This window comes from Arvicanthis niloticus, chromosome 21 (assembly GCF_011762505.2).
Source record: "Arvicanthis niloticus isolate mArvNil1 chromosome 21, mArvNil1.pat.X, whole genome shotgun sequence".
Lineage (NCBI taxonomy): Eukaryota > Metazoa > Chordata > Mammalia > Rodentia > Muridae > Arvicanthis > Arvicanthis niloticus.
Window position 1 is genome coordinate 1,893,200 of NC_047678.1, and position 27,827 is coordinate 1,921,026.

The 27,827-nt window shown below is 42.9% G+C and overlaps 1 protein-coding gene and 1 pseudogene across 4 annotated transcripts in view; one reads left to right on the plus strand and one right to left on the minus strand.

Annotated features, from left to right (window-relative positions):
* Nucleotides 1-551: 551 nt before the first annotated feature.
* Nucleotides 552-3,518, minus strand: LOC117693618 (large ribosomal subunit protein uL24 pseudogene; annotated as a pseudogene).
* Nucleotides 3,519-11,832: 8,314 nt separating this feature from the next.
* The window catches only part of Senp6 (SUMO specific peptidase 6), an 82,924-nt gene continuing 66,929 nt past the window's right edge, over nt 11,833-27,827 (plus strand). For 2 of the 4 annotated variants that reach the window (XM_076917308.1, XM_076917309.1), the window contains exon 1: nt 12,132-12,322. In XM_076917308.1, coding sequence (XP_076773423.1) covers nt 12,274-12,322 — 49 coding nt within the window. In that variant the 5' untranslated portion in view covers nt 12,132-12,273. Of the gene's footprint in view, nt 12,323-27,827 lie in introns of all 4 variants that reach the window. The other 2 variants (XM_034483855.2, XM_076917310.1) reach the window with 2 other exon arrangements.

Sequence of the window (27,827 nt, forward strand, 5' to 3'; positions counted from 1 at the left end):
AAACATTTGCTATACAAGCTTGCGGACCTGAACTGGATCCTGAGAACCCATGTGAAAAGCTGGGCGAAAGCTGGGCGTGCTAATGTGAACCTGTAAAACCAGTGCTTGAAAGAGAGGCCAACAGATCCTTGGGGTTAGCTCCCTGCTACAACACTCAAGATTGTTTTCCTTTGCACGCGCACGCACGCGCACACGCACGCACACGCACGCGCACACGCACTTGCAGTCAAGCAAGTCTGGAATTTTGAAAACAAGTGTACTGGCTGGTTTAGTGCATAAACGTGACGTAGTGAGAGTCATCAGAGACTACAGAGCCTCAGTTGAGAAAATGTTTCCACGAGATCCAGCTGTCTTTCTCACTACAATTTCTCATTATATTGAGGCATTTTCTCAATTAGTGATCAATGGAAGAGGGCCCAGCCATGGTGGGTCGTGCCATCATCCCTGGGCTTATAGTCCTGGGTTATATAAGGAACAGGCTGAGCAAGCCATGGGAAGCAAGCCAGTAAGCAGCACCCCTCCATGGTCTCTGTCTTTTACATAAGTAGTCCTTAATGAAAGCCATGTATGAAATGCCTCGACTTCTGCATCTTCTCCATCTCGTTTCTTCCTTGTATTTGCCCCTTCTCTTTTCCTCTTTGTTAGGTCTTGGCTTTCCTCTCCAGGAGCTTCTTTTGGTCCTTGTCCAGCGTTAGCCTGGTGATACCCACCTTGCTGGGGTGAATGCCCACATGGACAGTTGTGGCATTAGCCTTCTCTCACCGGACTCGTTTGATGTGGATGACATACATCTTCCTGAACACTTGGACCACTTGGCCCACCTGTTGGCCTCTAGTGTTCTCGAACAACCTGAACTTCAGCGTCCTTTCAAATGTGCATAGACCAAACATTCTACTTGTCTCAGCTCTTTGGAAAGAGGGGAAGACATGATCTTCCACCAAATGTAAGAAGGTGCATTGAAATGCTATTTGCGATTCTTGCTTTGGTCAGAAGTCATGAAGGGATTGATTGACTTTCACTTTGGTGGCTGAAATCCCTCCATGGTTTCTGCATCAGCTCCTGCCTCCACATTCCAGCCTTGCTTAAGTTCCTGTCCTGACTTCCTCTAGTGATGGATTAGGATCTGGCAGTGCAAACCAAATAAATCTTTTTTTTCCCAACTTCCTTTTTGGTCTTTGTGTTTTATCAAAGCAATAGAAATCATAAAATAAGTCAATTTAAATGTTTATCTCACCCTATAGTTTAATGTAATGATGGCTATTCTTGGCTGTCAACTTGACTATATCTGGAATTACCTAATAAAATCCAAAGATGGAGGGCATACCTGAAAAGGAGTTCTGCTTAATTTGAAGTAGGCAGATCTACATCTAATCGGACCTTTGAGGTAGGAAGACACACTTGTAACCTAGGCCACACCTTCTGCTGGAAGGCTTCATAAGGACATAGAAAAAGAAAGCTTTTGCTTTTGCCTGCTTGCTCTCACCTTGCTAGCACATCTACTCCTTCACTGGCATTAGGGACCACTGCTTCAGGATTCTGGCATATACTGAAGACCAGCTGAGACATTCAACCAACCTCACAGACTGAGCAACTGCTGGATTCTTGCACTTTCTGTTCACAGCCAGTCACTATTGGCTAGCTCGACTGAAGCCTGTCAGTCATTCTAATAAATCTCCTTTCTATATAAGAGAGCAATTCATTCTATAAGTTCTGTTACTATTGAAAACTCTAATACAAAAATAAAAAACAAACATCAAATATTAAGGACTTCTTAGGGTTTTATTGCTGTGAAGAGACATCATAACCAAGGCAACTTTTATAAAGGCAAACATTTAATTGAGGCTAGCTTGCAGAGGTTCACTCCATTATTATCATAGTGGGAAGTATGGCATGATGCAGGCAGACTTGGTGCTGTAGGACCTAAGAGTTCTACATCTTCATCTAAAGGCAACCAGGAGACTACAATTCCACACTGGGTGGAGTTTAAGCATAGGAGACCTCAAAGCCAACCCCACAATGGCACACTTACTCCAAAAAGGCCACACATACTTGAGTAAGGCCACACTTGTCCTAATAGTGCCATTCCTTGTGGACCAAGCATTCAAACACATGAATCTATGAAGACCAAACCTATTTAAACCACCCCAAGGACCTTAAGATATCAAAAACAAAGGAGAAATAAAACGTAAATGCTTGTCCAACATGTGATGAAACTTATTGATTATAATATTGATGGTAGCCGAGCAGTGGTGGTGCACGCCTTTGATCCCAGCACTTGGGAGGCAGAGGCAGGTGGATTTCTGAGTTCAAGTCCAGCCTGGGCTACAGAGTGAGTTCCAAGACAGCCAGGGCTACACAGAGAAACCCTGTCTCAAAAAACAAAAACAAAATATTGATGGTAGAAGAATGTTACACATACCTACCTAGAAAGACTAGGACATGGAAGAAAGAAATGGCAGAACTCTAAAGTAATGTTCTAGGTCACAGGGGTGGAGCAATGTAGGATATATGTAGTGTAAAACAAGTGAATAATCTCAGTTTTGAGATTCTCCAAAAGTATCAGAGAAAGGAAGGAAGTCCTATCTGAGTTCATATGCATTCACGTTTTATACCTGCTTAATGATATCTTAATATTTTTAATTGAAAATATTTTCATATAAAAGAAATATTTTCTCTATGTTGGCAACCTTTGTAGTAATTTTCGTTGAAATCTTGACTCAGCAGGTAAGAGGATCCACCAGTTACTGCAGTGAGGGTCTCCTCTTCCTTCCCACATCCCCATAAGTTTTGTTGTCTTTCTAGTTTCTCTCAAATCTACCAACACAAATCCTGATGTTTTTTATGCGGATTAAGGAACCACCTAGGAGTCTGGAGAGGTGGCTCAGTGGGTAAGAACACTGGCTGCTCTTGCAGGACCCAGGTTCAGTTCCCAGCACCCACATGGTGGCTCACAACCTGTAACTCCAATTCCCGGGGGTTCAATGCTGTTTAGGCACCAGGGACACATATGGTGTACAAACACATATGTAGGCAAAATACTCATATACATAAATAAACCTAAAATAAGTAAATAGATAGATAGATTTAAAAAATAAATAAGAAGAAAGAAAAGAAATCATCCAAGCCCAAAGTGGTATATACCTTCAATCTCAGTTCTCAAGAGGTAGAGGTAGTAGGATCTCTGTGAGTTCAGGGCCAGCTAGGGATACATACTACTAATACCATCTCAACAACAGCAGCAGCAACAATAACAATAGTAAGAAAAATACACAGTAAAAGCTGAGGATACAGTTCAGTGGTAGAAGGACTGCTTGGGAAACTCAAGGCCCTAGTGTTTGGATTCTGACCTGACAATAAACTGAGGTGCATATTTTACATACCAAAGCAGCTCTGGCTTCCAAGTTCTCCCAGCATCCTTCAGTCCTCACCTTGCACACCCAGCCCTCAACCTTGAACTTTCCCTCCCAGGAGCTGGTCAGCCCTTCCCCCAGAGGCTTTTTCCCATACAATCCAGACATTTTGGTCTCCCTGCTCTCTCCTTCTCTCTCCCTCTCCTCTCTTCTCATTCTTTCTATCTCTCTTCCCCATCATCTCTCTCTCCCTTCCCACGACGACGACGACGACGACGACTCCCCTTGTCTCAGTCCTTAGGGCCAGTGAATATGCCTCAGAGCAGCTTTACAACAAACCTAATCTAATCTAATATAATCTAATCTAAATTGAATTAGCTCATTTCACCCTGGATGGAGAAATAACTTATCAATACCCTTGTATGAAAATGTTTTTATAAGGGCTGGAAAGATGGCTCAGGGGTTAAGAGCACTGACCTCTCTTCCAGAGGTCCTGAGTTCAGTTCCCAGCATCACATGATGGTTCACAACCATCTGTAATGAGATCCAATGCCTTCTTCTGGTGTCTGAAGAGAGTAACATTGTATTTGTATACATAAAATAAAAGTTTTTTTAAAAAAAGAAAATGTTTTTATGAAAGCCATCACTATGAGCAATGAATACATGCTAATTAAAAGAAGAATGGTGAGCTGGACTTATGCTTAAGGGTTCTTGCCAAACAAGCCTGTCAACCTGAGTTCAATTCCCAGAGCCTGTAGGGAGACAGCTAATGTGGTTGCATATATCTGCAATGCCACATTCCTTCTCTGAGATGGGAGGCAGAACAAAACAATTACCATGGAGCTCACAGGCCAGCTAGCCTGGAGTACTCTGAATAACAGGAACAAGAGAAAGTCTGCCTCAACAAGGTGAAAGAGACCTGACTCCTGTCCTCTACCAACCATACATTAACTGTGGCCTACACATCCTACCTACTCCCCCCCCCCCCACACACACACACAACTTTTAAAAGAAACAGCCAAGGGTAGAGGCCACACCTGCAGCCCCAGCACAAGAGAGAGATTAAAGCAGGACTGCTGAGTGTCTGAAGCCAGCCTACATACTGCATAGTGAGACTCTGTAAAAAAAGAAGAAAAAGAGGAGGAAGAAGAGAAGTAGAAGTGGAAGAGGAGGAGGAGGAGGAGGAAAGGAGGAAGAGGAGAAGAAAAAGAGGAGGAGGAGGAAGAGGAAGAAGAGAGAAGAAGGTGGTGGCTAGAGAGATAGCTCAGTGAGTAAGGGTGCTGCTTTCAAATCTGACAGCCTGGGTTTCGGTTTCATTCCTAGGACCTACATGGTAGAAGGAGAGAATGAGCCCCTACAAGTTGTCCTCTGACCTCCATATGTACTACTGACCACCAAATAAATAAACAAAATTTATTTTTAAAAGTAGGAAGAAACTATTGAGTATTGATATAACATTCAGGAGTCTGGGCTGGAGAGATGCCTCAGCAGTTAAGGATGCCTATTGCTCTTGGAGAGGACCTACATTCTGAGCATCCACACAGTGTGTGGTACACAATCATCAGTAACTCATCGTGGTTCTGTATTAGGCTCTCAAGCTCTCCTTTAACCTGAGGTCTAGGATTACAGGCTTCACTCACCATACTGGGTTCTGGTTGACCTTTCTTTCAGTTTGCTTTGTCGGTTTGTTTTATCTGACTGACCTTTTGAAATAGGTCTTTAGCTACATTTGATATAAGCCTGTAATCCTTGATTCTCTGAATTCTGAGACTGGAGCATTTCCAATTCAAAATCTGCTTGGGCTACAACGAGTTCAAGGCCAGTATGGGAAAATTAGTGAGAACCTATGTCAATGTAAAATGTCAAAGCCAGGCCTGACTGGCAGGCCTGTAGTCTGAGCACTCGGGACAATGGCAGAAGGATCGGGAGTTTGAGGGCAGCCTAGGCTACATGAAATCTGGTCTCTAAAACAAAAGAAAACGGGGCATGGCTAAACACACAGGTCAGTTGGTAAAGTTCTTGCCTTACATGTGTAAACACCTGAACTCAGCTCCTGCTAAGTCACTGTTCTATGTGGTGAAGACACACCATGACCAAGGCAACTTTTTTCAAAGAAAGTAGTTAATTGAGGGTTTATTTATACCTTTAGAGGGTTAATCCATGACCACCATGGCAGGAAGCAGAAAGGGGGGAAAGAGGGAGAGAGAGAGAGAGAGAGAGAGAGAGAGAGAGAGAGAGAGAGAGAATAAGAAGAAGAAGAAGAAGAAGAAGAAGAAGAAGAAGAAGAAGGAGGAGGAGGAGGAGGAGGAGGAGGAAGAGGAGGAAGAGGAAGAGGAGAAGGAAGAGAAAGGAGAGGAGGAGAGGAGAGGAGGAAGAGGAAGAGGAGAGGAGAGGAGAGGAGAGGAGAGGAGAGGAGAGGAGGAGAGGAGAGGAGAGGCGGAGAGGAGAGGAGAGGAGAGGAGAGGAGAGGAGAGGAGAGGAGAGGAGAGGAGAGGAGAGGAGAGGAGAGGAGAGGAGAGGAGAGGAGAGGAGAGGAGGAGAGGAGAGACTGGGTTTTGAAACCTCAAATACCTGCCCCAGCAAGATCATCCCTCCTAATCTTTCCATTAACAGGGGATTGGCATTCTCATTCAAACTACCACAGATTCCCAGAATCAATGTTAAAAAAAAACAAACAAAACCAAGAACCCAAACATGGTACATACCTTTAATACCAGGGGTGGCAAACTGGAAGGCAGGCTGGTCTAATTGACAAAGTTCCAGGTCAATTAAAGACCCTGTCTCTAATGATGGATGGCACCTGATGACCAATATCTAGGTCCTCTGACCTCCACCACATGCAGACCTGGAACCACATAAGCTTTCTCCCATCCCAGACTGAAAAATAAGTACAAATAAAAACAGATGAGGTGTATCTGTATTGTTAGAGGGCTCATGTAGCATGCGGGAAGCACTGGATTCCATCTCAAGAACTAGTGAGACTTCATCTCCACAAACTTGGGCAGGGAAGAGCACAGGAAGAGAGTGATTGGGACAAACTGATCCACATTCATATTAAAATAGAATCCTGGTTTCAGTATGCGTGGTTTTGAGAACACAGTTATCAATCTTGGTTGGCTGTTTTCATCTTCTTGAGACAGGCTTTCATTTTTCATTATTAGGATAGCCTGGAATTCACAATGGAGAATTCCACCAGGATTGGCCTTGAACCCCTGGGTGGTTCTCCTGCCTCTATCTCCCAAGTGATGGCAATATAGGACTGCAACACCATACCCAGCTTCATATGCGTGCTTAAACAAATTACGAAGGCTACAGCTATGCTTGCCATTTGTCTGCAAGGCTCACTCTGAAGTGTATTCGGTAACAAAGCATCCTAAGGTTGCAAACAGTAATGCTTTCTGATACAGAGAAGATGTACTCTAATCGACTGTGGAGAGTGAGCATCTATAGTTTAAATCAGGATATTAAAACTAGAGTAGGTATGTGCACAGGCAGACAATTCTGTAAACTAAGGGCTGCTCAGCTTGTGTTTTATTCTACAGTAAGCACTGAGGACTTCAGCTGGGAATGCTGGGAATGCTGAGAGGCTGACAGCACAGATGTTGTGGTCGGATTAGATCACATGCCCTCCATAAATACCTTATAAACGGTTGAGCTCTATCCCCAGCCCCCCAAATTTTCTTTAGTGGAAAAATTAAAATCAGTAAAACAAAATACCACATTATTTAATATCAACTGCCCACTCATATAAGCTAAAATAACCTCCCTTTTCTCTTTTATATGTCAAAAGTAAAATTTCCTTAATAAGTTAGCTGATAGTTGAATGACATTTGTTAAATTTAAATGACAAAAGCATGGTAATAAAAATGTTTTAAATGAATGTATATTTTACTTTAATGCTTATTATTACTGTGTATTTAGTGTGTGGAAGAGGTCAGAGGGCAATTTTCAGAGATTGTTCCCTCCTCCCACTTTGTTGTAGGAGTGATGACATTGTATTTGGGCTTTTAAAAATATTTTAGGTACTACCATTTTTCTCTGTGTGTACGTGAAATGGGTGTGTATGTGGGAATCAGAGAACAAACTTGTAGAGTCGGTCTCTCCTTCCACCTCTACGTGGGTTCGGAGGATCAAACTCAGATCATCAGGCTTGTACGGCATGTGTCCAGCTACAGTCTACCTTTCGAGCTACATCAACATCCTTGCACTGGCGTTTTTCTGTGATCTTCCAGGATTGAATTCTGTTCACCAGGCTTGCCGAGCAAGTGCCTTTTCCTATTGAGCCGACTTGCTAGCCCATGGCTGACTTCAAAACTGAGTAACTAAGATAACTGGTCTTGTTATTAGTCATTAGTCCATGAGCTTCAAAACGTATGCTTAAGGAAGGACTGACTCGGGCATACTGTTATGCACCCTATGCCATCCAAGAAGCTGAGACAATAGGGGCTTCAGTTCTACAGGGAGATCCTGCCTCAGAGAAGGGGAAGGGGGACAGGAGGAAGAAGAGGAGAATACTGCCAACTCAGTATTTTTGTGAATATATTGAATATATAGTTACAGGAGCATCTTCTAAATATAAAATTTTCTGGGTCCTGAATGCTGGATAAACACAATGCTATTGATCTTAGTTGATCAGACTCATCAGGAGTAATGGTGAGTTTAGCGACTATCACTACAATATATTTGAGTGTGTAAGCTGATTTCTAATTGCAGGCTTGGTACGAGAATGACTGAACTAGAAAGGAACTTAAGAGACTGTTGACATCTCATTCTCAAAGTAAAGCCTCCAATCACAGCAACTGTGTCTTGGGAACTCGTTAGAATTGTGGTCTCTCTAGTCTCAGGCACGCTGGGTTTGGGGGAACCAGTGTGTTGTAAGGAGCCTTTGGATAATGCTGTAATCGATACTTCTGCTTCACGGTTGGAATGATGGTGCTCCACAGACTAGTTGAAATTACTAACACTTAAAAGAAATGCAGGGTGTAGTGGGACACACCTTAGAAGGCAGAGGCAAGTAGATCTCCGTCTTTTTGAGTCCTGGTCGACATTAAGGAGTTCCGGAGCAGAGCAGGATACATAGAGAGAACCTGTCTTAAAAAACCAAAATAAAAATAATGGAAGCAGCGGCCTGTCGCTACCCAAGTCCGACCCTCGGAATAAGGCAACGGCAACCGTGTTCTTCTTCAAGCGGTTTATATAGGGATCCCTGTACAGCGAGCTTCTTCTCTCTTTTTTTCTCCACAGCTCCCACAGCCCCTTGTAAGCATTGCCTTGATCCTATCAGCAGCTGCCATGAAGTCACCGGAGATTGGCCATTCTCAATGATGCGAGGTGGGGTGACTGGGTAACCACACATCTCAGCGCATACAACTCCATATATATATATATATATATATATATATATATATATATATGGAGAAATATATATATACATACATATATATTTCTCCATATAAATATAACAGTCTCTTAATATATATAAATATATATATATATATTTCTCGCAAGCAATGCCTATGCCAAGCTCCACCTTGTAATGGCGAGAGTGGAGCCACTTCCCACAGTGGCCTTTGTCTGGGAAGGCCCAATTCAGGTCTCTCTTCCCCTCCCTCCCTCTTCCTCTCTTCTTCCTCTTCCTCCTCCCCCCTTTTCCCTTTATATCACAGAGCAGCCTCAAACTCACAGTGATCTGCCTGCCTCTGCTTCCCCAGTGCTAAAATTAAAGGCGTGCAACACTGCACCTAGCTTAATTAAATCCTCTTACAATGATAACACTTCCTTGTTCCCACTCCATGTGTATTCATTTTCTACATTTGTTGTCTTGAGGCAAAGTTTTACTATACAGCTCTGGCTGGCCTGGAACTCCTTATGTAGGCCAGGCTGGCCTGGAACTCCTTATGTAGGTCAGGCTGGCCTGGAACTCCTTATGTAGGCCAGGCTGGCCTCAAACTCAGACATCTGCCTTCCAAGTGCTAGGATTACAGGGATTGTAGAGTGAAAAATTATAAAGGCCATTTTATGAAATATGTGTAAATTTTTCGCCTTAGACCTTGGGCAGAAAAGCACCTGCCAGCAGGTTTGGGTCCATCTAATTAGTTACAGAGGAGGGGGAGTTACAGGACAAAGGCCTGTTAAGAACATCCCAGAAACTGACTGGCCAAGAGAGGAACTACACCCTGCCTAGTGTTCAAAAAAAAAAAAAAAAAAAAAAAAGGTAAAACAACCAATCCTGTGCGCCCGCGCGAAAGTTGGCTTTTTCCCCACCCCGCCCATATATAAGCGCTATGCCCCTGAGCCACGAGGTCAGTCCCTCTATCCCCTATGTGAGATATGGGGATATGGGCTGGCCCAGAGCTCTGATTTAATAAACCACCTCATGTGCTTTACAGCAAGAAGGTCTCTCGTGTGTCCTTTGGGTGCGTGCTATCCTGTGACTTAAGTGGACCCCCTTTCTGGGGAGTCCCGGACCTTTCAGGATGAGTCACCATGGTGGGATAAATTACTATACCACCAAGCTGACAACTTACCACAAATTTATCATGGCACAGTTCTGTAAGGCCAGAAGTCAACATCTGTCTCACTGAGCTAAAATCAAGGTTCTAAGTTCCTCTTTCTCTAGAATCAGTTTCTTTACCTGTGTCATGCTGAGAGCCCACCTGTATTCCTTGACTCCTGGTGCCTTCCTCCACAAAGCCAGCACGTCTATCTTTTAAACAAAAGGCATTCTTTCTTTATATTTTGTAGGTCAGACCAATCACTCCACATCTACCTCAGTACTAAGTCATTTGCACAGACTATGTCATCCAAAGACTTTCCCTACACGATCAAGTATTTCCTTAGGCAATAAAAATACAAATCATAACACATTATATTCATTATGTTACTTTTATGAAATCAGGCTAGATTACTGCTGTCACTATGGTTAAAGATTTTGTTTGTTTGTTTTGTTTTTTGAGACAGGGTTTCTCTGTGTAGCCCTGGCTGTCCTGGAACTCACTCTATAGACCAGGCTGTCCTGGAACTCACTCTATAGACCAGGCTGGCCTCGAACTCAGAAATCCACCTGCCTCTGCCTCCCAAGTGCTGGGATCAAAGGCGTGCGCCACCACCGCCCAGCAAAATAGATTTTTTTGTTTGTCTGTTTTTGTTTGTTTGGATGCAGTTTCACTGTGTAGCCCTGGCTGGCCTGAAACTCCCTTTGTATAACCAGGTTGGCCTTGAACTTACAGAGGCCTTCTAAGAACTAGGATTATAGGTGTGAGCCACTACAGTGGGATAAAATACAAAGTTATCAAATTGCTATATGAGTAGTGATTAATAAGCAACTGCATTAGAAGGTAAGTGCTCAAAGGGCTGGAGAAATGGGCTTAGCAGTTTGGTTCCAAGAGCCTTGCCGGGGTACCCTCTTCTGGCCCCTGAAGTAACTACAAGCAGCAGTGTTCCCAACCCTAAACGAAGGCAAAATACCCTCCCCAACCCCCACCCACATTCTTTTTTTTTTTTTTTTTTAAAGAAACAAAATGTTTATTAGCAGACCACACACCTGAGGGGCTTGAATTTCTGTAACTTTTTTTTTCATTTTCTGCATTTTCCATAGATGTTTTTGTGGTTGTTTTAGAGACAGGCTCTTTGTAGACCAGGCTGGCCTCCGTCTAACAGAGATCCACCAGCCTCTATCTCCTCATGGGCTGGGATTAAAAACCTACACCACCACGCTGGGTTTGTAAGAAAAGAAAAAGGGCAAAAGAAGAACTCAAACTGTATCATCGTCTGAAACATGGTCTGGCATAGAATGTGGTGTTTGCAGTATCCAACACATAAATGACAAAGGTCTCTGTCTTTTTAACACACACAAAGCGTAGTGGCTCAACCACAGGCATTGTTTTGAAAACTGAAGCGAACACATTTTCCAAAGTGGTTGCATGACCCGGCTACATCTTTTTTTTTTTTTTTTCTTCTTCTTCTTCTTCTTCTCATGGTACGTTTCCGATTCAGGTTTAGACAAGAACTTGGAGCGTTTCTTTAGAATTTGTGGTGCCACAGGACCTAATAGAATACCTCACCCGCAAGCCTGCCAGCGCTCACGGGCCGGCCGGGGCGGCCATGGGGCCTGCGGAGGAAGGGGTTTTGCTCGCACGCCGCCGAGGCCGGGCAGACGACGGCCCCCGGGCTGAGTTCGGCCGGCGCCGGGGGTAGCGAAAGGCGACGAGCCCGGCCCCGAAGGGAGAGGATCTGGAGCGGCGGCGGGGCGGGCCCGGAGCCCGGTGGGGGAGGAGCGGCGGCGGGGCTGCTGTGGCGACCGACGCGCGGCGGCGGCGGCGGCGGAGACCCACCCCCGTCCACATGGACAGTCGCCGAGGCCTGGGCTGATGTTCTGACGCCTGGGCGGGGTGGGCGGGCGGGCGGGCGGCGGCCACTGCTGAAGCAGCGAGGGGTCGCGGGCGCCTGACGGTCGCGGAGCCCTCGCTCGCCTCGGCTCGGCTCGGCTCGGCGCTGCGGCCATTTTACGGCCCGGGACGCAGGAGGCGTGCGAGCGTTCCCTTCCTTCTCCGTCCTCTGGGGCCAGCGGCGGGGCGGAGCGGAGCGGAGCTTCTCGGAGGCCGGCGCGGGCGGTGGATGGGGAGTCGTGCGCCGAGGGGAGCCGGGTCCGGGAAGCGCCGCCGCCGCCGCCGCTCACGGTCCCCGCCGGTAGGCGCCTGAGGAGAAGCAGCCCAGGCCGCGGGCCTCGCCGCCTCCCGTCAGCCCGCGACAGGCCCGCTTTTGTGCGGGGGCCCGGCCGGCGGGGAGAGCCCCTCGCGCACGGTCGAGCCCGAGGCCCGCCACCCTGTGGCTGCTACCTTCCCGCCGCGCGGCCCTCATTCCCCGCGAGCACCGCGGCGGTGCCGGCCATGGAGTAAGAAGGAGGCGGCGTGGGAGGAGGAAGATGGCGGCGGGCAAGAGCGGTGGCAGCGCTGGGGGTGTTTTCCTGAAAGGTACGTTCGGATCTCCCTCCGGGGAGAGTCGGGGGGAAATGAGCGACGCCGGGATCTCCCCCGGGCCGAGATACTCAGCCGTGGACTCCGGGTGGGCTTGGGGCCGCGGGGGTCCGGGCGGCCCATGGCGGGCAGGGAACGCGCTGCGGGCGCGCCGACTTCGGGGCCGCCCCGGGTGGAAGGCTAGGGCAGGCCGGCGCGAGGCGGCGCGGAGGTAGCGCGGCGAGCCGAGGCCCAGGGCGGCCTGCGGGGGGCCACGCCGACGGCTCGGACTAGCTCCCGCCTCCATGTTTTCGATGGTTGCCTCATGGGTGAGGAGCAGCCTGCGTTCAGGTAGGTCTTTCTTAGCGTTCGGGGAAAGTTTCAGCCCGCTGAGCTTGGCTGGAACTGGCCGATCCAAGTAGGCAGGGGGAGAGGTGGTGGTTTCACTGCCTGCTGGTTAAAAGCTCCCAGGCTAGCCGCTGCCATTGGGGTGCAGGTTAGACCTGGCGGTGCCGGATGCTCCAGGGATAATGTGTTTGGTTTTACTTTGTAAAGCAGTTTATGTTAAAAAAAAAAAAAAAAGAGAGAGAGAGAATGAGCTTCGAAGTGGAATTTTGGGGACAGCCAGGGAAGGTAAAAGAGTTAGGGTGCTCCCATTTTTAGTCGCATTCGAGGCAGAGTTAACTATTTCAATCGGTGGACTAAGCCGGATTAAAAGGTATGTTTTGGTTTGGGGTTGTGGTAAATTGTTTACGATTCTGGTTTTTGCCTATGGCTGTATAGGGACCCCCCCACAATACAGGTACATTTAGTTGCAGTTGTAGACCGGGAACGTAAACGTTCATACGACTTTACATTTTCTGGGAATCGAATTTTATAAATATGTTTAGAAAAATACGTCAGCGTTCAGTGATTGCTAAGAATCATTACTCTTTGGGGTAATTTGCAGGTTTTTTTTTTTTCTAGATGAAATATATCCAGGCCATGCTTTAAAATATGGTTTAGAGATATTTCAAAATTAGAAAATGTAATTTAAAATTAAGATAGACTCTTAGTGGTAACAGGAGGGTGGCTTCTTATGCCTTGTTTACTCCTCTCTCAGTGGGTCATGAATGGAGACTAAAAGAAGAGGAAAAGTCATTTTCTTTATTCTTTGTACTTGAGAATAGGGAAGTGGAGAAAAAAAAAAGAAGCTTTCTTTACTTTGCAGGCCTGACTTTATATAAAAAGTGAGGAATGGTTTTTCTCTATGATAAGGAAAGCTAGTGTGTTTTTATGACTTCATTTCATATTACCTCCATACTAATTTGACCACGGTAGGGAACCCCTGCCAGTGGGCAGACAGAGGAGTGGTTCATATTGCAGGTAGCCAGTGCTGTGCCTGTTTTTTGTTTGGAAGTTGGAAATGCACCAGATGGTTTTCTGATGTTCATAGTCACCAGGCAGATCATTATACATTGTAGGCTTTTGTAAGTTTTGGGCTTCTAATTCAGTTTACATTCTGAATGGATAAACATAGAATAATACAACCACAAAGAGAGTTGATCTGATTTCCATTGCTGTTATTTTATCCTAACTTTACTCTATTGTAAATGTACAGATGTGAAAGTTTGAGTTTCACCTTGTCTCATTCAGTAAAAACAAACAAACAAACAAATAAATAAATAAAAATTGAGACAGGATCACATTATGTAGGCCAGCCTTGAACTTCTGGAAATCCTCCTTGGCTCAGCTTCTCAAGGACTAGGATTATAGATATGAAAGTTTTAGAATTTACTATTTTTAAAACCTTTTTAAAAATTGTTTGTTTTTGTTTATTTTTAATCTTTTCCTGCATGTATGTGCAACGTATACAAGCCTGGTGACCACGAAGTCAAAAGAGGGCACCTGGAACTAGAATTATGGATGGTTGTAGCCACTATGTAGGTACAGGGCCCTGAACTTGGGTCCTCTGCAAGAGCAGCAAGTGGTCTTAACCTATGAGCCATCTCTCCAGCCCCTAGGTTTACTTATTAAAGATCCCTCTATTACACTTTGGGTTTTCTCTGACAATTTTGAAGAAATGGAAATAGTTTTTTTGGGGGGGGGTTGTTTTGTTTTTTTAACTCATCAAATATTTTAGTTGGAAGCATGGTTGGAATAAAACAGTGAAGTATTCAAAGTCACTACCTTCATGGAACTAGTGGAAGAGGCTATCAACAAGTTAAAAAAAAAGTCAATGCATTTAGAACAGTCCTATTCATAGTTTTCAGAACTTTATCAGTTTACTGAGGTTTGCTCAAACTTGACAACTGTTTATAATGCCCCTGTGCCGCCTGTGCTCACACAAGTGCATGGAATACTGCTTTATTTTTCTTACCAATTTGTCAAATGACTCCTTTGTGCTTTCAGCTTTATGAAAATAAGAGCTCTGTGAAAGCAATCCCGATGTGTGGTTTTACTATCATATTCTTATGCCTGGAAGAGGCAATATGTTAATGAATATGTTAATGTGAATATGTTAATGAATAAACTGGGTCATTACCACGTGGAATGGCTGTAGAGGATGCATGGAGAGCAGTGATGGTTGTAAAATTGTATTTTAAAACATAAAACATAAAACAGTATTTTATGCTTTTCAAGTTAAGAAAAGTGTGACACACACCTTTAATCCCAGCACTCTGAAGGCAGAGGCAGACAGATGGATCTAAGACCAGCCTGGTCTACTGACTGAGTTCCAGGACAGTCAAGGTTATATAGAGAAACCCTGTCTGGAAAAACAAAACAAAACAAAAAACAAATAAAAAGAAAAGTGTCCTTAAAAAACACCTTGGTCCTGAGGTACTCAAAGGAGATGACACACATCAGGGTTTAGAGGTGGTGCGTGGTTTCATGGCTTAAAATAAAGCAAGCAAGGGTGAGAGCGGTAGAAGCTCTCTGTGTGGTACAGGATTGTAATTATGTCTCTTTCCAAGCAGTAGGAAGCCATTGGAGAACTGGGGACAGAAAAGTATGATATAATTTACACATACTGTAGTACTTGCTCAGTAGTAGAATGCTTGTCTAGGCTGCATAAAGCCTTGGGTTTGATCCCCACTCAGCATGGGATAAAACAGACAGGGTGATGAATGTCTATAAGAATCAAAAGATCAAAAGTTCAAGGTCATCCCTATGGATACATGATACAGGAGACTTTTTTAAAGATCACATTGGCTGTCCTGTCTGCAATGAATTAACAAAAGTACAAGAATTAAAGGGAGATTAATTCAAAACAAAACACTGTTGCAATCTTGATAGAAGTTAGCCTGGCTTGGAAATTGGAAAAGGAGATTCAGTAGGTCGAAGAAGAGTTTGGTATAGAGTTTGTAAGATTGCTCACTTGAGATGAAAGTGAGGGAAAACTCTAAGTTCATTCTTTGAGGTTGAGCTTGAGGTTCTAGGAACTAATGCCATTTGCTGATCCTCAGTAAACTGGGAAGGGAAATAATGCTTTGCGGTGTCCCACGTCTCAAGTGAATGATACTTTGCTCTAGAGTATGTTTTAACTAGTAAGGGGAATTCTACTTGTGTGCTTTTGTGACTTCGGCTACTATTTATTGGGTCCTCTGTTTGTCATTGTGTTGAATTTTCTTTTCCATCTTTGACTGTTCTTTTACATCTGTTCATATACTAAGGTCATGCAGCCTCTTCACTTGTGATAATTTAGGCAGGTTTCTCTGTTCATTCAGTGTGTGTTTAAGAATAACAATTGCTTCATTTAGTCACTACACAGAGGCACTTGGGTTTTTGGATCTCCTAGTAAGGAGACTAATAATCACATATACAATTACGACTATTATGCATAAAAAAGGAGTTATTTACAATAAAAATGTTATCAGAGTGCATTAAAGTGTAAATAGGGGAAGGAATGGTGGAGAGAGAGCTTTCCAGGCCGAGATGGTAAAAATAGAAGGAACATGGATGTTTTAGGGGATGAAAATAGTACCACCAGGAAGGGTGCATGGTAAGGCTGACCGTGACATCATAAGTGTGCTTCCAAAAAGACCTGTGACTTCCATGCGGAGACAGCTTTAGAGGACTGTAAGATCACTAGGGAACCAGCTGGGAGATGCTGTGTTTCTATATAGCAACTATAGCTTGCTTATTCCTCTTCTCTTTTGATATTCTCTCATCTGTGATATCTTCCTAACAAGTCTTTGTTCTCTCACATTTGTTTATTCATTACACTTATATCTAGTTTGCTTTCTCATTAACCTTTTTTCTGCTATCTGAATTGCTTTCCCTATTACTTTCTCCCATTTAGAGTGTGTGTGTGTGCGCGTGTGTGTGTGTGTGTGTGCGCGCGCGCGCACGCGCGCGCGCGCTCTGAAGAAAGAGAGAGAAAACACACGCATATGTAAGCAGACATGGGTTCATGCCTGTGTATGTGGAAACCAAAGGTCAAAGTGTCTTCTGTCACTCTATATGCCTTTGAAAGTCTTATTTTAAAAGTCTTATTTTTAAAATGTTTATTTTATTTTATGTGTATATGCCTTAGTATATATGTGTATCATATGTACACAGGAGGCTGCAGAAGTCAGAAGATATATTGGGTCTCCTGGAATTGGAGTTCCTGAAGATTATTAGCTGCTCTGCAGGTGCTGGGAGCAGAACCCAGATCTTCTACAAGAACAAGGGTTCTTGACTGCAGAGCCATCTCTCCAACCCCTTTAATGTCTGTTCCCCGACCCCTTTTGTGATTGTGTTTATGTGTGCAGATATGGGCACATATTTGCCACAGTGTCCATGTAGAGGTCAGGGACAACTTCAGGTGTCAGTCCATGCCTTATACCTTGTTTGAGACATGGTCTCTTTTGTTGTTTGCCACAGCATAGACCATGGTAGCTGGCCTGTGAGTTCTGGGAACTGTCCTGACTGCCTGTGAACTGTCCTGCCTGCTTGCCTGCCTGCCCATAGAAGAGCTGGGATTTCAAAAGCACTGGCTTTTTGAGGTGCTGGAAATTGGAACACTTTCTCATGCTGACCCATGAAGTGCTTTACCTCCTGAGCCATCTCTCCAGCCCTCCACTTTACTTATTTATTTATTTATTTATTTATTTATTTATATGAGCCAAATATTTTATTTGTTCATTTCTTGCATTTAAAGTACACTTTGCTATCTTTGGCCTAGGTTCTTGGCTATCATTCTTAATCACTACACAACTGTATCCAACCATGACCCATTTCTTGTCATCAACCTTAATTACGTTGGTTAATTCTCAGCACAAAGTGCTCCGACGAACTTGACTTATATAGGCTTATCACAGTTGGATCCAACACACAAAGATAGGCATGGGGCTTTGTCCAAGGCTTTGGCAACTTCATGAATTCCACATACTAAACCATCATGGAAGAGGGAGGCCTTCACAATCTCTCGTATGTAGCACTAATGTCCATTAAGCACTAGTGGCAGTGCCTTCATGGATCATACTTGGGAAGCTGAATCTTGGAAAACTGTACCTTGTTCTTTGTTTTGTTTTTTGTTTTGTTTTTAATATAGAATCTCTCACTGAACTTGGAGCTTATAATTCAGACTAGCTGACTTAGCAAGTCCCCTCTGGGGTCCTTCTGTTTTTCCTTCCCAGTGATGAGCATACAAGCATGTGCTGTTACACACAGCATTACTGATTTCAAACTTAATTGATTTGTAGCTGTGGAACATTCTTGAGACATATTTTATCTCCCATAATATATTCTGTCTTGGAGAATGTATGTACTTGAAAAGAATGCTTTTTTTTTTTTTTTTTTTGGAAACAGGTTTCTCTTCTTAGTCCTGGCTGTCCTGAAACTAGCTCTGTAGACCAGGCTGGCCTTGAATTGGCCTGTGAGTGCTGGGATTAAAGGCAAAGGTGTGCACCACCATGATCAGCTCTAGAATGCATGTCTTGTTACAGTGGACTGTTGATGGTCTATAAATGTCAGGTACATCAGTAAATTGATGGTTTTAGGTCTTCCATTTGTGTTGGCCTTAAACTCCCTGTGGAAGATGATCTTGAACTTTTGATCCTCCTGCTTCGACCTTTGTGGTGGTGTGATTTATGTCATGAACTGCCACACCTAGTTTATATAGTGTTCGGAGGGCTCAAACCCAGCACTTTTTCCATGCTGACTAAACACTCTACCAATTGAGCTGTGTCCCAGCCTGCACCTGGCATGTTATGTGGGACACACATCTGAACTCTTGGTCTTCATGCTTTTGCTGCACATTACCCTGTAGCCGCCCGAGGCCACAAGTCAACTGGATTCACCTGAAAGGGGGGCTGGGAATGAAGGGGGAAGGAGGGCGAGAAGAGATGAGGCCAAGACAAAGTTCTCTGATCAAGGCCCAAAGCTTTAATGTTCAGCTCTCAATTTAAAGGGGAAGACCCAACCCACAACCCCTCCTGGTTTCAGATGGGTGGGATAATCCATAGTCCATTCCAGGTCTCGGCTGGAGATGTCTCAAGGCAATACCAGGGGCAGCCAAGGTGGGTAACTCCACATAGATCCCAGTCACTTGACCTTGCTGTGGCAACCAAGGTCTCTCAGTCCTGCTCATGGGGGGGAGAGTACATTACCCAGCCATTTTACCCATCTCTTGAAATAACATTCTGCCTTCCCTTTCTTTTTGAACTTTGAGCAATCCTCCTGCTAGGGTGCACTATGTCCAGTTCTCCCTTTCTAGGATGTAACAGTATTCACACCTTGGGTTCAGCACACATAGGTTGAAGCATATGGTGATGAAAGACTACTTTTATTTTCTAAATGTTTAGTCATATTGATTTAGTCAGAGGACAGCTTGGTGGGAGTCAGGTCTGTCCTTACCATGCGGGTCTTGGAGACTTTCTAAGGTGGTCAGGCTCACTGAGCTTGCCTTCCTTGCCTCCCCCTGTTGTCTTCTAAGCCAGCAAAATGTCTCTGTCTCCAGTCAGAACTGCTTTCCATTATGCTTAGCCATACTTCTATATATGAATTTAGTTTAGAACCTAGTGAGTTTTCCAGTTTCACAGAGACAACACATTTTTTATTAGTCGAACTCGCTGTTTGTTTTTCCATGGCATGTGAGCGAGGCCTTTAGCTTTACTCTGTGTGAAACAAATCCCATGATTCTTTGTTTAGTGTAGCTTTTCTTTGTGGTTTTTGTTTGCTTTATGTTTTGGGGTGGGGGATCTCAGTAAGTAGCCTAGGTTGACCTAGAAGTCAGTAGCCCAACCTGCCTTCTGACTGGTGGGCATTTTATGTCACCCTGCCTCAGCTTTCATTGTTGGGATCATGGGCATGAGCCTGCAAGCCTGGTCAAAGTTTTTCATTGATTTCCTTTTACGAATTTCATCCTAGTATCTTTCCTTACTTAAATATACATCCTAGTATCTTTCCTTACTTAAATATACATCCTAGTATATTTATCCCTTACTTACAGCTATTTCCTGTTATCAGTCCAGTCAAAGTGATGCATTTTATTTCTTGGTTTATGCTCACATGAAGCAGGAAGGAACAATTATACTTGTGTATAAAAATTACTCTTTTTTTTTTAAAGATTTATTTATTTATTTATTTAATGTATATGAGTGCTGTATCTGCATGTCTACATGGCAGAAGAGGGCAACAGATCCTAGTACAGATGTTTGTGAGCCACCATGTGATTGTTGGGAATTGAACTCAGGACCTCTGGAAGAGCAGTAAGTGCTTTTAATGGCTGAGCCATCTCTCCAGCCCATAAAAAAGATTGTTACTAGAAATGAATTTAGAATATAAACTCGGCAGCCAGAATGCTGACATCCCACTAGTGGCTATATTATTTAACAATTTATCTTGTCTTAGCTCTTTTTTTCTCAGTTGTAAAAAAACATTGTTGTGTTTGTAAGCTAGTGAGGTATCTGTCAGAGTGACAAAATACTATGAAAATCAACTTAAAGAAAAAGGCTTATTTGGGGGTTTTGGAGTTTTCAGCACGTGGTTAGTTGGCCTGTAGACTAAAATGATTATTAATGACAATTATTCCTTAACCAGATTTTCCCCAAATAACCACACAGAGGCCTTTTAATAGTTCAAAGCTTAGGCCTTAGCTGGGCAAGCTTTCAATTACATCTAAGTTAACCTGACCACCTAGTCCCATCCAGCCATGTGGCTAGCTAGCTATACCTTCCAGGCCTGCAGTCATATGGGTCTCCTCTCATGTCTTCTGGCAAAAAGGCTCTCCTCCTCCTCCTTCTCCTCAGGATTCTTTTCTCCCTCCCAGGAGGTCCCATCTTCCACTTCCTGCCCAGCTAATTTGCCATCATATTTTTTTAAATTAAAGCCAATCAAAGAATGGCTTAGGTAAGTGAGGAAGGACAGAGGCACAATCACACACACCATACACCAACATGGTCTGTAGTTTTAGGTCTTTGGTGAAGCTGTTTATCACGATAGGAGTGCACAGGAAAGAAAGCTACTCACTTCATAGCTGCTGAGACATGAAAGAAGAATAAGGGGAGAGGGAAGTGGTCTGATATCCCCCTCATGGGTCCTTTTATGAGGCCTACCTTCTAAAGGTTTTATTACTAGCTGTGGTGATTTTAATGAAAATGACCATCATAGTTTATATGTTTAAATATTTGGTCCCCAATTGGTACAAGTGTTTGGGAAGGATTAGGAGGTGTGGCTTTGTGGCACAGTTTGAAGTTTCAAAAGACTTAAAGCCATTCACAGTGTGCCCTCTCTGTTTCCTACTTATGGATCAAGATGTGAGCTCGTTTCTCAGCTATTTCTGCCCCCATTCTTTTGCTCTATCATCAACTCTACCCTTCTGGGATTCTAAGTTCAATTAAACAGTTTCTTGTATATATGCCTTGATAATGGTGTTTTGTAATAGCACTAGAAAAGTAACTGAGACTTCAGTCTAGTCATCATGCCTTTTACATGTGGGAGGATAGTTACCTACCTATAGCAATTACTTCATAAGATTGCTATGAGTAGTAAATGAACACACACACACATAGAGAGAGACAGAGAGAGAATAAAACAGTCATTTAATGAGCACCATGTGTTAGGTAATGCTATTATTTTCTTCTTCTTTTTTTTCTTTTTTTCTTTCTTTCTTTTTTTTTTTTTTCTCTGTGTAGCCCTGGCTGTCCTGGAACTCACTTTGTAGACCAGGCTGGCCTCTGCCTCCCAAGTGCTGGGATTAAAGGCGTGTGCCACCAGAGCCCAGCTATTTTCTTAACTAGTAGAAGAAATTTCCTTGCTTATCTTTCATCATTTATCTCATATATTTGGACATTTAGGGTTTTTTGTTTGTCTTGTTTTTGCTTTTAGTTTTTCCTTTTTAAAAATATTTAGTTGCTGATCTTGACATTATAGATTGATTGGTATAGTGAGGAAGAATAGAAAAGAAAATTATGATTTCTTTTTGTCTTATAATTTATAAATTGGTTTTTCTTTTTGCCATTACAAAATATGTTGACTATTTGAGGAACTCCAAATATTCTGGTTTTGTGACTCACAGCAAGCCATTAGGAGGACTGGAATTGGAGTTTGGGACTTAGCTGGTAGTCACAGCTTTCTTCAGCACTTCTCTTTCTTCCTCCAGTTCTGTGTTCTGTATTTTCTCTTTTTTCTTACAACCCCCTCAAAAGGATGAGGGGCACTATAGAAGAGGAGACAGGCATTGTAGTTCGGTGATAAGGCAGTGCTGTCGGAGAGCAGAAGGAGAGGGAGGCCAAGCTTTGGAAGGACCCAGATTTTTCCTTAGTTTCAGTTGCCCATGGTCAAGCAAGATCTGAAAAAACATCAAATGGAAAATCCCAACAATAAACAAGTCATGGTTTAAAACTGCACTCCATTCCCAGTAGCTAGGTGAGATCTTGGCAGGCGCCTTCTCTATCCAGCCTTGTATGCTCCCTCCCCAACTGAGACAGAGTCATTCTATATTTCCGCAGTTGTGCCTGGCTTTTTATATGATTTTTATATGATTTTCACTTGCCTTGATTACAAGATCTATTGTTGTCCTTTAACATTTCCTGTGTGCAGTTTTATTTAATAATGACCCCAAGGTTCAAGAGTGGTGATGCTTTTGATCTGAATTTGCTTGTAATAAGAGAAAAAGTCAGAGTTCTTTAGTTACTAAGAGAAAAATAGTCAGCTGAGCTCGCCACAATCTACAGTAAGAATCATAAATTTGCAGACAGATTTGTTGGTAATATCAAACTGTAAAAGTTATAGCTACAGTAATGTGTCTCTGTGTATGAGTGTGAGATCAACTTAGAAAAGGCATTAAATTACAAGGTTATGTTCACTGACGTCTTGGAGTGTTGTAAGTGAAAGACTTCTACTTTTCTCAAACTTGCAAAGGACATATTTTATGAAATCTAAGTTTACAAATTTAGAACAGTTAAGGACTTATAAAAAAAAAAAAAAAAACCTAAAAGTGGGCTAGAGGTACACTCCAGTGATAGAGTGTTTGCCTAGCATGCATTTACAAGAGCCTGTGTTCCAGCACAAGCCCTGGGGTCGGTGGAATAGATAAAACAAAGTAGCATATCAAGTCATTAGATTTTCTTTGATCAAGAACTGGCAGGGGATTTTTTAAAACCAGGCAAAGAAAGTGAACAATAGCTGGGTTATCATGAGGGTATTTTGGGTATTTTGTATTTATAGAAAAATGTAATTTTATTATAGTTTCAGAGACTTAACCAAATATTGTTCTGTTTTCCTTATCAAAAAAATTTACATTTACATAGATCTGGGAATTGAGAAAGTTTTATTTTATTTTTATTTTTTGGAGGCTCCATGAAACAACTGCAGGGCTGACTCTGCCCTGGTTTGGCTACTCTGATTCCAGGTTGGCTTCATTCATGTATCTGGCTGGCTGGCCTCCTCCCTCTCCATGCAGTCTCTAGTGGTTAGTATCTAAAGCAGTGGGCTTAAACTTGCATGGGGAACCAGGAGCTCCACAGAAACTGCCTTCAGGAATCTTGACAGTTCTGAGAAGAGCAACACAGCAGCAGCACCCCAGGTAGCCGTTCACTCACTGACAGTTTCATCACTCCCACTCTAGCCAGGATCTTGCTGTGTAAGTAGCCCTGCCTGGCCAGAGATTTACTGTGTAGCCTAGGCTGGTTTTGAACTCATGACAATCCTCTTGCTTCAGTTTCCTGACAGGTTTGTGTCATTGTACCTGGTACACTTTTTTTTTTATGCATCACTGAGCTGTGCTTATACACACATATACATATGCATTCTCATATAAACAATATCCACACTTATGTAATTGTTGTGCTTTCTTCTCTTTTCTATTTTTTCCTTTTTTTCCCCCCCTTTTTTGAGGTGGGGTCTTACTATATAACTGTGGCCAGCCTGGAACTCACAGAGATCCACCTGTCTCCACTTCCCGAGTGCTGGGACTGAAAGTATGTGCTACTATAGCTGGAAGCTTTTGCATTTTATAATAAAAAGCAAGCTAGATTCAGCTGTATCATAGTTTCCCTTACTTGACCTATTGTGTGCTCAGTGGGACGACTAGGCCCTGTGTCAGCAAATTTAGCTTCACTGTCCAAATTGATATCCAAAATCTTGTCAGCAGGTTTTGTTTTTTCTAGATACCATCATCCTCTTAATACTATTTTACTTAATTTGTGTCCTTTGATTGTCACATGTGACTTAAAGTTGTAATACTTTATACCAAGGCTGAATATTTTTATTATTGCATAAAAACTGTTTATTTAAGGTTCAAAATTACTTATTGATTTCTAACCTACTGCTAGATGATTGTCTTAGTTATTAGCTTTAGTTTGTATACTCGATGTATCTGGGAAGAGGAGACCTTAGTTGAAGAATTGTCTCCATTAGATTGGCTTGTGAGCATGTCTTTGGGGCATTTTCTTAATTGCTGGTTGATGGAGGAGAGGCCAACCATGGTGGGAAGTGCATTGGTAGGCAGATGAGACTGTGTTGTATCAGAGAACAAGCTGAACAAATCTTGAAGAGCAAGCAGGTAAGCAGCATTTCTTCTTGGTTGCTGCTTCAGTTTCCTGCTTCAAATTTCTGCGTTGGCTTCCCTTCAGTGATGGACTGTAACCTGTAAGCCAAATAAACCACCTCTTTATCCAAGTTGCTTTTGGTAATGTTTATCACAGCAACAGAAAGATAACGAAAACCAACTGTTTTTAAGATTCATTTGATTTATATTATTTGTATATTTATTGTGTATCTACCTTTGTCTGTCTTTGGTGATGGGGTCTGGGCACATAAGTGTAGGAGCCTGTGGAAGCCAGAGGGATTGTGTCCTCCAGTGGAGGAGAGAAAGATACACACAGACACTGACTAACTCTCCAGGTCTTGCTGCATGGCATTGACCTGGAAGGCCTGATTCAGTGACCATCCTGCCTCAGCCTGTATCACCATGTCTACTTACTCAGGTCTCTGACAGTTTCTTAATCTCTTTTTGAAGAAGTTCTGAGTAGGTATTTTATTGAATGTCTCCTCTGGGGGTGTGTCTGATTGTTCCTGATGGGTAAATTAGCGTTAGGAGTTTTAGGGAAGAACAGCAGAGCAGAGAGCGTTTCCTGTCGCGGTGTATGAGAATTGGTTATACGCTATGAAGAAGACATCACTAGTGATGATGTAGCCTTCAGCACTGGAGTGTAAGTGTGTAAGTGCTTGTTGGGTTTCTCCACTGGCTGTTTTTTTGGGGGAGTTCATTTTGCTTTCCTTCTCCTTAAATTTTGGGTGGGGGTGACATAACAAGTGTAGCCTATTCTGAATAAATTATTTTAGTATGTTCATAACATGATTTTAAAAAATTTTCTAAGGAAAATGTGTCCTTTATCTGATAAGTTATATATAACCAGTTCTGTAGTTTTGTGTTTTTAATTTTTTCTAACTTATAGTGTGTGTGTATTGTGCCTGTATGTGGTTCCTGTGAGTGCATTAGTTCTGAAAAAGTTGTTGGATATCATATCACTGTTCACCAGGTCTCTACCTGAACCTGGGGTTTGCATTTTCTCAGCTATTCTAGAAGGCACCACGCCCCAGCAGTCCTCCTGTTTCTGCCCACTTAGGAGTTTGGGGTTATAGGGATCCAAATTCTGTCCTTCATGATTGTTCAGCAAGTACTTTAAACAACTGAGCCTTCTCTCTAACCTCTGGTGTTTTAAAACTTGAGCATTTATTGTTGAAGTCTTGACTGACATTCTCAACAGTGGCTGAGTGCTGCCATGCTGCCTTCCTTGGGTAGTTCATTCATGAAACTGTGGAACAGATGTCCTGTATACGTGTCTCATTTGAATGGTACTTTTAAGTTAGTTTGACTTTTAGCCTTGATGGATGCTCCAGGTACACTTTTCTTTTGTACTTGTTAAGTGTCTCAGTATAGTTTGATTGCTGTTATAAAATACCATGACAAAAGCAGTTTAGGAGAAAAAAGGGTTTAATTTAGCTCCCAAAATTACAGTCCACCATTGCTTGCTTGTACGGCGGGGCTAGCAGGAACTTAAAGCACCTAGTTACATCCAGTTAAGAGCAGAGAGAAAATGAATGAATCATGCTCATGCTGTTTTTTCTATTCTTTCGTAGTATAGGACCCCAAAACAGAATATGGTGCCCTCTACAGTGGGCACCTCCCCACCTCACAATCAAGACATCTCTCCCTAGATATTCCCATAGGCCAACTAATCTAGATAACCTCTTATTGAAACTGTCGTCCCACGATAATCTAGATTTTATTAGGTTGACAACTAAAACTAGTGCTGACAGTAAGGTAGTCAGATCTGTGACAGGCCAACTTCTAAAGAAGTTGGGTGTCTAATTGTGGGGCTTTCAAGTACTGATGGCCCTTTGTTAACACAGGTACCTGACACCAAAAAGGGAGCTGTTTTCATTATGGACTCCTATTAGATGATGAAAATTCTGCTCTCTCTTAGTAATTGAGGGTTTGTGATTACGAATGCTCTACTTAGTCTTTTTGGGGTGCTGTTACAAAGTTTCACAGATTACATAGTTTGTCTTTTGGGGGTTGGTGGGGGGCACTTTGCTATGTAGCTAAGGCTGGCTCAAACTCTGTAGCCCAGGCTAGCCATGAACTTGTAATTTTTTCTGTGTCTCCCAAGTGCTGGGATGACTGGAATGCACTACTGTGCCCAACTCTAGATGTATTTCTCAGCGCTAGAGGCTGGACGTCAAATCAGAATATCCAGAACCAATATCTGGAAGCATCCTGCTTTCTTAGAGATATTAACTTGCAACTCTGTCCTAGTGAAAGTGTAAAACAACTTCCCTGGGTCTCTTAAAGGATTGATCCCATTCCTATAGATTCTGCCGTGTCTCCCAAAGTTCCTTCTCTTACCACTAATATCTTGGGGGTGGGATTTTAAAAGTCTGAATTTGGACAGTTCCTACAGTCCCTTCAGGACCTGTCTTTCTGAGTCTTGACTAGGAAAGTGTACCTTTTCTTTTCTGTCTCTTTCTTTTGGATGCTGGTCAGAGCTGAGTATGCTCTTTCTGGGACTTTATACTTTCTTACTGTTTCTCTTAAGCCTGCCTACTTAGCCACTTTTCTGTCATGCAGCTGATCTACATACTGACTTATCTCAAACCACATAGCTTTGTTCCCCTTCTTGTCTCCATTTTCCTTCTGTGGGAAGATTCCAGGATTTACAGGTTTCTTGCCTTTTATTTAAACTATGATAATTTATTCTTATGTTGAAAGGGGAAAAATATAAATGTTGGAGAGATGCAAACATTTAGATGGGTCCTAGTTCTTTGACATTTAACCTGAAATGATTGCCTGTAGAGGTCATCCTTAGAACAATGAAATTAAGTTAACTTTTTTGTTGTTGTTGTTAATTGTTTACAAAAAATAATCTTAGGCTGGAGAGATGATGGCTCAGAGGTTAAGAGCACTGGCAGCTCTTCTAGACTTCAGTTCTCAGCAACTACATGGTGGCTCATGACCGTCTATAATGAGGTCTGGTGCCCTCTTCTGGCTGCAGGCATACATGCAGGCAGAACCCTATATACATAATAAATAAATCTTTTTTAAAAATCTTATTGTTTTGAGTAAGTTTACAGTTTTGGGCTACATTCATGGCTACCCTGGGCTGCAGCCAGTAGCTAGATACAGCTGGTAGATATACTTTATTTTTTTATTTTGTCTGTCTGTTTTTTCTTTTTCTTTTTTTTAAGATTTATTTATTTTATTTTTATGAATACACTGTAGCTGTCTTCAGACACACCAGAAGAGGGCATCAGATCCCATTACAGATGGTTATGAGCCACCATGTGGCTGCTGGGAGTTGAACTCAAGACCTTTGGAAGAACAGCCAGTGTTCTTAACCACTGAGCCACCTCTCTAACCCGTGTCTCTTTGTTTTTGATGGTTCTGGAGATTGAAGCCAGTGTCTGTAGCATGATGCGCAAGCACTTCATCACATAGCCTCTGCTTTCCTACCAGACTTGTAGATAGATACCCTTTGCCCTCAGCACTGACAAGCTTAGATCCAAGGGTAAGCTATCAGTTATCCCTGTTACCTTCTAAAAAAAACTAGTT